Source organism: Xenopus laevis, chromosome 6L (genome assembly GCF_017654675.1).
Source record: "Xenopus laevis strain J_2021 chromosome 6L, Xenopus_laevis_v10.1, whole genome shotgun sequence".
Classification (NCBI taxonomy): domain Eukaryota; kingdom Metazoa; phylum Chordata; class Amphibia; order Anura; family Pipidae; genus Xenopus; species Xenopus laevis.
In genome coordinates this window covers 65,859,445-65,871,445 of record NC_054381.1, presented here as the reverse complement: position 1 = coordinate 65,871,445, position 12,001 = coordinate 65,859,445, and the positions used below count along the sequence as shown (strand labels likewise).

The following is a 12,001-nucleotide window of genomic DNA, read 5'->3' as shown; positions in this document are numbered from 1 at the left end:
TGTAAGAATCTTTTTACCTCTTGTATCAGTTATTGGTTGCTTTGTATGTAAATCTGTATGTTCAATGCAAACACATTTATTGTACAATAAATATGTTGGCACTTTATAAATACAGTACATGTTAATAAGAATGCCTTTCACAATATCACGGGTGTTATACTTTTAGGTGAAAAAAACCCATTAGATAAAGTAAAACAAATTTAATAAATAGCTCCAAAGCATTTTTGCAAAATAAGACAAAACTGGAAAGTGGGAAACTATATTTACATTCATAAGTTTTGTTCACCTTTAAATTAACATTTTTTATAGAGAGTAATATGCTGAGACAATTTGCAATTGGTTTTAATTTTTTTATTTAGCTTTTTACAATTTCAGCAAATTACCCTAGCGCCCATGCACTGATTTGAATAAGAAACTGGAATATGAATAGGAGAGGACCTCAATAGAAAGACAAATAATTAAAAGTAGCAATAACAATAAGGGGCAGATTTATCAAGGGTCGAAGTGAATTCAAGGGAATTTTCGAAGTAAAAAAATTCGAAGTAATTTTTTGGATACTTCGACCATCGAATAGGATACTACGACTTCGAATTTGATTCAAAGTAAAATCGTTCGAATATTCGACCATTCGATAATCAAAGTACTGTCTCTTTAAAAAAAACTTTGACTTCAATACTTCGCCAAATTAAACCTGCCGAAGTGCTATGCTAGGGGCCCATTTACTTAGCTCGAGTGAAGGAATAGAATAAAAAAAACTTTGAATTGCGAATGGTTTTTTTGGCTACTTCGACCATCGAATGGGCTACTTCGACCTTCAAATCGAGCAATTTGAACTAAAAATCGTTCGACTATTTGATAGTTGAAGTACTGTCTCTTTAAAAAAAACTTCGACCCCCTAGTTTGCCACCTAAAACCTATGTTAGCCTATGGGGAAGGTCCCAAATTCGATGATATTTGAAGTCGAAGTATTTCAATATGATGGTCGAATTTAGAAGTATTTTTAACTTCAAAATTCGAACCCTGATAAATCTGCCCCTAAATGTGTAGCCTTACAGAGCATTATTTTTAGATGGGGTCAGTGACGCCCAATTGAAAGCTTGAGTCAGAATAAAAGGGCAAATATTTAAAAACTAAAAAAAAAAAAAATAATTAAGACCAAGTGAAACATACTAAAAGTTAAGTTAAAGGTGAACGACTCCTTTAAAGGGATACTGAAACTAAACATTTTCTTTTTAAAATATTAATCTACACTAAAAGTAACCTATAGGTAATGTTGATCGTTTTTTCATGGATAGTACTGCTTTTGTAATTAATTGTTTCTCAGCCTGTCAGTTAAAGTTTCTAATGCTAACTGACTACTAAATACAAATACGGCAGCCCCCTCATAGAGGAACATGCGGGTAAGAAAGGTAATGTAAAAGCATCTGACAAATACTTACATGGCAAAATTGTAAATAGTATGCAAAGACAATATTATGATAGATATAAAAAAAGGTTATTTTTTGCACAAACATGCTCAGAAAAAAATTCACGTTTGATAAATCTGGCACAAAAAGAAAGATGAACGGTTTTACTGTATGTTTAATTAATCTGCTTCAAAAGCAGTTCTTATTTAACCTCTCAAGAAAACAAGAAAATAACAATAAAGTTCCTATTAAAAACTTTATAATTCTAGTAGGAATTGTAAAGATTTTTCAATACCCCTTGCTTGATTTTGACATTTTTGGCTGGTCAAAATACTTCATGAAAAGCTAAATAAAGGGTTTTTTTGAAGTTTTTTGAAGTTTTTTTTTTTCATTTTTGTGCTGGTTAAAATATTTTCTGAGCCAAAATATTTTCCCTTTCCTGAAAAGGTGAAAGCCATATTTTACAGTACAGATTATACAACCCATTATCAAAGTTCAAGGGAAAAGGTAACATTCCATATCACAGTGGTTATGCTAAATCAATACACTTATCCTAAAACCCAGTTTTCATATTATCTAAAGGCAGAAAAAAGATTCAAGTCTAACAAAATAAATAAAACCCTTCTAATCCTTAATAAAAAATGTAAGGTATTTTGACAGAAGTAAAAACATGTTCATATTTTACCTCTTACCCAACAATCTCTTTCTCTGCTTCCTAAACTCACAGTGTTCGCATCCTTGAGTAGATATAAGTGCCAGTCATGTACATTCAAAACATGTTTTATAATCTCATACACTTTCTTGCTACTTCCAATGCACACAGAATGTTTACCCCCTGAATTTCCTCAATATTTTTTTCCCCAATATTTTACGAACATACTGTTTGCATCACTGGCATGTGACAGTTTACAGTTGTATAGGACTCAATGACAGTGAATATCTGATTTTGTTTCAGATATTTGTAGGTACTTACTTTACACATATTTGCTCCACATTCATTTACAAATACTATACAATAAGTGTTTAACCAGGATTCTCATTTAATTTATTCTAGCCACATGCTTAAAGTGGAACTGTCACCTACACATAAAAAACTGCATAATGAAAGTCCTTTCCAAATTAAATATGGAACCCCAAAAAATTTTTTCATTAAAACATCCATACCTGTTATAAAGGTGTTTAAATATCTAAACTGTCAATCAAATATTACCTGCCCCGCCTCTATGCCCGTGGCATAGAGGAGGGGCAGTCAATTACTTTCACTTTCCATTCAGCACTTCCTACATGTCACAGCTCTCCCCACATTCCCCCTTCCCTCCTCAGGCTCTATAATTGTGTAGGGCACTGCACATGGACATTAGGTCCCTCATTCTGGTTCATACACAAGATTTTGGGGTGATACACAATTTCCCTTAATAACCGTGTCCACAAAATGGCTGCTGCCTGCTTGCTGTGATTGTATAATTCCAAAACAGAAGGAAACAAAATTTAAATAATAAATACAGTGTAAGTAAAGTTTATTTTGCTCAACTAACATGATAGAAAAGAATTTGAAATTATTTCTTAGGGTGACAGGTCCCCTTTAAGGACATAGAGTTACTCAAAGTATGATTTTTCCCTTTACATAATATAGGGCCTAACCATGTTAACTTTTCAACTTTGTGTAGTTTTTTTAGCATTTTATGCAATGTTTTAGTTGATGGTGTGAGTTTGTTTGCATATGCATTTTGATAGTTTGAAGTACATCTGCTTATTTATCACCCCACAGTATTTTATAGCTGCCTTAGAGCTGCTTTTCCCTCTGGAATAACACAGATTTGAAGATCAAGTTATGTTAATGATGCATCTTAGACCTAATATTGTTTGCCCTCAAAGATGTAGTTTAGCTTTAAAATATGTTTTTGTATAATGTAGACATGTAACAATACAAAAATAGAAAAATTGCAATTGGTTTTCATTTTTCTTTCTCTGTGGTTTTTAATTATTTAGGTTTATGTGCAGCAGCTGTCTAGTTTGGAATTTCAGGAGCTATCTAGTTGCTAACATCTAAATTACCCTAGCAAAGAGGCATTAGTGAGGATAAAAGACTGGAAAATAAATGGGTGCACTAAACAGGCTCAGAGTAACTGATTTTAAAAGAAAAGGAAAAGAAATTCCAACATTTCGATCACATCATAGGGATCTTCCTCCTATTACTCAGAGTGCTGTATAATTTCTTTCATATATATATATATATATATATATATATATATATATATATATATATATATATATATATATATAAAAACACAAAAGCTATAAATGTCCTGCAAATTGTGTCCTTATAAACAGCTCTTAGTGATGTCATCAGTTATAAACGGAGCTAAGAAATGTCATTTTTGTCAAATGACTCACTAAAATGTATTATAATAAAGTACCCCTAATATGAGGATATTAGAAGTAACCTCGGATTTCCATGAAGTGTATAAAAGAACTCCTCAGTGACTTATAATATCCTTATATTTTACTTTATTCACTATATAAATATAGAGGTAAATTATACAAAATAACAATAACATCAAAATTGTTAGAGCAATAGTTTTATTGGCTTCTGGGGGTCAGTAACACTCAAGAACCAGATAAGCCCGACAGTGCAACCTTGAAAGAGGCAGAAGTAGGCAAATAATTATTTTAAAAAAAGTTGCTAAGTTGAAACATACCAAAAAGTTAACTTGTGAACCACCACTTTAAAGTCTTTTACACAGTGAAGAGCCTTGCTTGAATTAAAGTATGAGGTAAAGCTATTCTGATTATTTTCTTAAGTAATTATATGTGCTTCTTTTGATAATTTATGTTTACAATCTGGGGCAATTTTTTACATTTTGGGCGTTTTTTTAACAATCCAATAATTCTGAAGATTTTAAAACAGTCAGCATTTAGGGGGTTATTTATTAAGGTTCAAGTTGTGTTTTCCATGAAAATTCAAGTTTCGAGCTTTGGTAAAAACTCACATTGCCGGGTTAAAAAAAAAATGTTTTTTTAAAGAGGGTTTTGCCAAATAACTCAAACAATTCAAGCGGTTCAAATTTTTTCCCATGGAAATGTGATAAATTCGAGATTTCGGGTTTCGCAGAATATATTTTTTTCCATTCGAGCTGTGAGTTCATTTGAGGTATAAAAAACTCAATCAAAAAAGGCACATCAAATACTATGTTAACCACACTTACCTGGAAACAAGTTAATTAGATTCACAGGAGGTTTGTTTGTATCTATTGTCAGCTTGTGATTTGCTACTTTTGAAGGCTGTACTGGGAAGCAAACAAGCTTTAGTGGTAGACGAAATTTACACTGTACAATTCGTGGCACACCTGCATAGAAAAAAAATAAGAATGCAAGGATGCATTAAAAATGTTAAGTAAAGACATACAATAACTTTCTAACAGATATACACATACTTTTAGTTAGGTGCATTATTTGATTGCAATAAACTATTTGCCCTACTACAGTTTGCTATATCAGTATTTAAATTTCTATTTTACTTATAGTTGTATATATGGTTGTGTGTGTGTATATATAGATATATATATATATATTATATAGGTTGAAAATCAATAGAGCAATAATAAAAGTCCATCAAAACAGCAGGCTTTATTTAATAGCTCTGTTAAAATCATTTCACATTATGACCAAGCAGTAGCAAGGTCTGGTTGGCAGACCTTTTCTTATTCTTTCCTGTTTTGTCTCACTATCAACCTTCTGTTATTCACAGAGGTCTATAAATTACTTACACAGTGTGTTAAACAACTGCAATTTTCTTAGGGACAAAAATTCAAACAAACACTTTTTACCCCCACGCATATTATTTTTTCTAACTAAATTTTTGTGAAATAAGTTTTTTTTTTCTGAATAATACCCCTCACTTACATAGGCCTGAATAGAATTCTTATGTCTATGCAATTCTAAAATGTAATATGAAGGTGAACAATGACATAAAAACAATTACTCATTATGATCAAAAGTATTTATGTTGGCATGGAAATATGATATCATAGAAATTATTTTGAGATATTTTGGTCAGTTAAATAAATGCATTAGCATATTATTTTAAGTCAGTTTATTAACTATTCTGTTCATTCAATCATAATAGTCAGGATTCAATCACAAGTAAGTGAAATAACAAAGATACCGTAATATATACTTCTCACTGAAATCTATAATTACCAGTTCTGATGAAAAGTGTAATAGTCCCATTCTTGGGGATCATTAAATTAATGCCTGCTTCCCCTAAACATGGTCTAGCTAAAGCTCCTCTAGGGACCGCAAGGTTTTAAAATTATTAAATTCCCCCATTTAAAACTGAATAGCAATGCTTTATTGGACCAAAATAAATTTATGTAATTTTTGCATTCAAAGAAACCTAAAGCTTACAAACAATATTGCTAGAAATGTTGTGTTTTAGATCCTTAACTTAATGTACTAGAAAAAAATATATTCAGAAGCACTACAACATTACCAGATAGTACTGGGCTACTGTTAAAAAGCTAAGCAGAAAACAATGTTTCTCTGTCACAGATGCTGATGTAACAGGGCTGATTAATAAATTCAGACACAGAGGGGCACATTCACTTATTTCGAGTGAAGGAATAGAATAAAAAAAACTTTGAATTTCGAATGTTTTTTTTGGGTACTTCGACCATCGACTACGACTTCGAATCGAACTAAAAATCGTTTCAATATTCGACCATTCGATAGTCGAAGTACTGTCTCTAAAAAAAATTCGACCCCCTACTTCGCCACCTAAAACCTACCGAGGTGCAATGTTAGCCTATGGGGAAGGTCCCCATAGGCTTTCTAACAATTTTTTGGTTGAAGAAAAATCGTTCGATTTATGGATTAAAATCCTTTGAATCGAACAAAATTTCGTTCGATCAAACTATTTGCGGTAAATCCTTCGACTTCGATATTCAAAGGATTTACATTCGGCAGTCAAATATCGAGGGTTAATTAACCCTCGATATTCGACCATATGTAAATCTGCCCCAGAATGACCAAATTTTTAGACTTCTATATATTGTAAATCTAATGACTATTTAGCCCTTGTATTGTGACATATCATGTGGGCATTATTTGTTCTGGAAACATTTAATACTACCCATGCACAGTATCATTAAATGTTAGCCACTGTTACCAGTTACATGGTACCCAGTAACAAGCAGCTAAAATTAGGGGTAATATTTGTGAACAGGCGGTATCTGGCATCAATGTGTGGTGTGACATCAGCTTAAGTAAATATTTTCAACGTAATGTAGATGCTTTCCATCCTATTTTCTTTTACTGGCTTACACAACAGCAACATAAAAGGATTTTTCACGTAGACTTTAAAAAAGAAATCTATTTGTAAAACTGCAGCACCCCCTAGTGCTCATTCTCAGCTACACTAATTAAATGGTATACATGCTATAACAATGCATGGTGTCAGTAATATTCAGTTTAAGAAGGTAACTGCAGTAAATTCTTATCTTTAAGCCATAACATTTGTTAAGGGGTTAATATACTTTTTATTTAGTGTGTCATTGTTAAAAAGTCTGGAGAATCACATGCATTTCAATATTTTACTAAGTTACAACAGTTGGTTTTCCAAATTATTCCAAATGAGACAAACAGCATCTGTTATATTGCAGATGAATGACTGAAGCACGTTTTACCAAAAGCTTTCTCTGTTATAGATTATAAGTCACTGTTATATTGCAATTTCATTTTCCTGGCATGGAGCTGAATCAGTATTTGAATTAATAAGCACTGATATCACTGAGAGATTTGCATGACATAAGCCCAGGAGATATCATAAGAACTTTAAGAGGTTGCCCTTCAAACAACCCTCTCCTAAATTTCAAGACATTGTTTATTATAACAGTGGTATTTTTTTTTCAAGCAAGCAAATTCTATGTTGTCAGAATAATAAAGAAATGCTTTAAAAGATAATAATTTATCATTATGAAATGGATCATTAGAGAGTTCTGTACCAATAAACCTGTTACTAGATGCGATCAAAGTGTCCAAAACATTTTGTGAGATTTAATGCAAATCCTTACCTTCTGGGTTCAGTTCTAGTGGAAAAGCAGCAGAAAAAAATGTGAAAAAAGGAAGACAGGGTCAGAAATTCTCTATGTAAAAAGTTATGGTTCTCCTTTTAATTGACGTGCGAAGGCCAGTGCTCTTATTTTACAGCACTCGTTAAATACATTGAAATCAATGGAAACAAAGCTGTAAAAGTGCAAAGACTTGTGCAGGAAGTTAATAAAATGGTTAAAGCTATGCAATTATTAATCTTTGCTAACTACATATGTTATATATTTTAACTTATGACCATTTCTATGCCTCTTGATAACTTGAGCTAGTTTAAATTTGGTGAATGACAATGTAAAATAGCAGCTTTATAAATGTGCAGCACATCCACTAAACTGTATACAAAGAAATATGGGGGGGGGGCTGAATTGCGAACTGCTTTAGATGAATGTTAGGAGTTAGGAGAAACAATACTTCCTGCTACAAATCACCTGTATCAATATTGGACTGAGGTCACACTCTCTAGTGCTTTGTACAAGGAAAGTACATTAAAATTGATGGTGTCCTATAGCATACACAGGAACTTAATTCTCCCAGTTTTTTTGTACCTGCCTAGCCAATTATGTTGTTTAAGGTGCTGTAAACACATGGTTGTATTGCTTATTTTCTCTTTTGAGATGACCCTGAGGATTTGACTAGGCATGTTGTAATGTGTATGCTTTTGTTTAAAGGATCACCCTACAGGTGAGGGGGTCAAACAGATGACAATAGTGGCATTCATCAAACAAGTGGCACTAAGTAACCTGGAAATCTGAGTGTAGTTGGGCTCAGCCCAAAGAAAGTGAGCAGATAATATAGCTACTGTATATGCTGTATGGGTCCAACCTCCTAAAACTGGAAAGACCACTTCCCCATAGATAAAGGCCAAAATTTCAAATAAAAAACCTGTTATGATTAAAGTGAAGGGTCTTTTTTGTAGCTTTATACACAAAATGTCTTAAAGGAGAAGGAAACTGTAGGAAAAAAAAACATACCCCCCACCCCACATAGACCCCCTCCCTTCTCCCCCCAGGTTAACTGCCCCCCTGGGGAAATGCCCTATACTTTATACTTACCCCTCGTCGCAGATTCTGGTACCGGACTTCACGGCATCCATCTTCCGGGCCCTCGGTAAGCTGGCAATCTCTGTCAATTTTGTTGCATACGCAGTTGTCGAAAACCGGCAAATTGCTCCAACTGCACATACGCCGACATATCGATCTGCCAGTCAACTTACTGAAACCCGGAAGATGGATGCCGTGAAGTCTGCTAACAGAATCTGTGACAAGGGGAAAGTATAAAGTATGGGGCATTTCCCGGGGTGGGAGGTACAGGGTTTTTTCTTTTTTTACAGGGTTTCCTTCTCCTTTAATGTCCTTAGCATAATGATTATGGGTGAGTGCAGAGGTCCTCTTGTCTTTGTCTGCATGAATTTTGTGGTAAGATCCACAGCACACAAGCCTAATACTTTACAATTTAGTGGTGAGCACAACGTCCCCTTTTTTGCTATAGCTTATACAGGTGCAGTGGCAAGCTCCATGATTTGGAGCTACATTCCCAGCTACAGTTAGGTAATCCCAGGACAAACAATCCCTGTTTTGTTTAAAGAGGAGCATTTTTGGCAGCTTAAAGCACACAATATCTTAAATTCCTTAGCATATTGATCATGGTGCAGAGGATCGTATGTCTTTGTCTGTATGAATTTTGTGGTCACATCCTCATTGCATTTAAAGGCGACCTCAACTTTCCCTTATTTTGCTAGTTTTTATACCAGTAAAGACCAACATCTTACCAATTTAACTAACTGTGTCTTCACAAGAATATTAAAAAAAAACTTCAGAACATTTTGTAATATAATAAAAATGTGGAGAATATCATTTCACAATTAATATAACACTAAGGAGCAGACATATCCAATCATGAAATTAGAGATAATTGCAGAAAAACACACCCACATTGTATTCATTACTATGGGAACTGTGTTTATCAAATGGCGAACTCTAACTTTTAACCACTGATAGATATGTTTTTCGAAAAATACCATTGGATAAACAGAAATCTTAGTTCTGCTAACAAGTATCTGTTTTATTCTGTATTGAAGGAAGACCTGGAAAAGTTGCTGGTCTGTCAGCAGATTTTACTATGTATGTTTTAATAAAATGCAGTGTACTTTTAAATTATTCATAACTGATATTTGATTTAATTATAATACTGACCCTTAAAACAGTTGTTTCTAGATTTGCCTAAATGCTTACACTTACATGCTCAACATATGTTTGCTTTTTTCCCCTCTAAAAGAATACAGTCATTACAGTATGGAATATATTATCTGGAACCCCATTATCCAGTAAGTTCTATAATACATGAATGCATGTTTCCTATTATCTTTCCTTAATTCCTTTTTGTCTGCAAAAATAAAGCACCACATTATGGTTGATGGAACTAATATAGCATAAAGTCTTACTGTGCCTTTTTAAATGTTGAATGTTTTGCAAAAGCTTTAAAGGAAAACTATACCCCAAAATGAATACTTAAGCAACAGATAGTTTATATCAAATTTAGTGGCATATTAAAGAATCTTACCAAACTGGAATATTTATTTAAGTAAATATTGCCCTTTTACATCTCTTGCCTTGAACCCCCATTTTGTGATGGTCTGTGTGCTGCCTCAGAGATCACCTGACCAGAAATACTACAACTCTAACTGTAACAGGAAAAAGTGTTGAAGCAAAAGATAGAACTCTGTCAATTGGCTCATGTGGCCTAAGAAGTATTATTTGTTTGTGCGCACAGTGAATCGTATGATCCCAGAGGGGCTCTTATTTTTTAAAATGGCAATTTTCTAGTTACGATTACCCAATGGCACATACTACTAGAAAAGTATATTATTATGAAAATGGTTTATTTACATGAAGCAGGGTCAACTGGCAGATAGGTAGTTAATAAAAAAAAAAAAAAAAGTTGAACTCGATGGACATGTGTCTTTTTTCAACCTTACTTACTATGTTACTATGTTACATATGAGCTGTTTTATGCGATATCTTTCTACATTGTTTGGGAGTATCGTTTTCCTTTAAGGAATGATGCAAAAATTGAGGAAAACCCTCTCTGGAAAGCCCTAGCCCAATCCCAACCATTAATATTACATATCAGTATACATAAGTAATAAGCTTAGTACAGGGGTGAGATCCCACCCCTGTACTAAGCTTATTACTTATGTATACTGATATGTAATATTAATAAATACATAATATAACTAAAATAAACACTTCAATTGATCTAGAAAACTTGCTTTCTAAACATGCTCAGTTAACCAGAACGTATTTTACACTTGTACAGATGTCACATACTTGGGATGAGATTTTACACATTCCTGATCAAAAAAAAGTTCAGTAAAATGTTTTCATTGATAGAACTCTCTCAGCAATCCTTTGTTCAGAATACTGACCTGTAGGTTTACTGTAAGAAACTACCGCACTTCCTTCAAGATCTGCTGGAGGATAATTCCCCTTCAGGAACACAGAAGCACTTGCTGTTTTAGAAACTCCAGGCTCTAAAAGAAAAAAACTCTTTTAAATGTATAGCATAAATATCAACTATTTATAGCATCACCAGAAAAATAGAAATTTTCATTGAAAGATTAAACAGGTTGGATTTATTTTTTTCATCCCCCAGCTACAAGAAACAAATCATATTACTGAAAAACCACTATAACTATCAAGGAAATAGACCCTGCAACTGCCAGTTAGGCTACTGTTTGCGGGTCCGGATTTCAAACATTGGTTCCATGCAGGACTTTACATCATTTAAATCAGCAATTAACTAGTGATGTTAGTAGTTCATATAAATAGTTATAATTATTAATTCATGTGCTAATAAATCAGTAAGTTAATTTGGGGATCAGTGGAATATAAAGTTTTTCAATTAATTTTTTTATTCAGTGTACTTTGCCTCTGTCTGCCCTCTCTGTACTGTTGTTGCTTGATACATAATAACATAAGATAAGTATGCTTCTCTGTAAGCTACCTATGTTTCCAGGCAGTTTTTGGGACAGTTACATAAATTGCATACATTTTAATGCATTTTTATCTGTAAGGTATGCAGTTTGCATAACTTTCGCTACATGGCCAGGCCCCATTGATTTCTGGGCCCTGGACTACAGTGAAGGAGTAGAAAATCACCGGCACAACGTGGGTATTTTTAGCAGGGAGAACCCTTACTCGTTTATTGTGGATACAACGTTTCGTGGCGTAACCCCTTTGTCAAGCATGCTTGACAAAGAGGTTACGTCCTGAACCGTTGCATCCGCAATAAACGAGCAAGGGTTCTTGACAAAGGGGTTACGCCCCGAAATGTTGAATCCGCAATAAACGAGCAAGGGTTCTCATGCTTGACAAAGGGGTTACGCCCCGAAACGTTGCATCCGCAATAAACGAGCAAGGGTTCTCCCTGCTAGAAATACCCACGTTGTGCCATTTATTTTCTACTCCTTCACGTTGAACTTGAGGTTG

General features: G+C 33.8%; 1 protein-coding gene across 5 annotated transcripts in view; it reads right to left on the bottom strand.

The window, feature by feature from the left end:
- The window catches only part of bbs9.L (Bardet-Biedl syndrome 9 L homeolog), a 138,862-nt gene that overhangs the window by 71,173 nt on the left and 55,688 nt on the right, over positions 1-12,001 (bottom strand). For 4 of the 5 annotated variants that reach the window (XM_018266590.2, XM_018266592.2, XM_018266587.2 and 1 more), the window contains 3 exon segments: positions 10,939-11,043; positions 7,478-7,492; positions 4,613-4,753 (listed from right to left, as the gene is read on the bottom strand). In XM_018266590.2, coding sequence (XP_018122079.1) covers positions 4,613-4,753; positions 7,478-7,492; positions 10,939-11,043 — 261 coding nt within the window. 5 annotated transcript variants of the gene reach the window in all.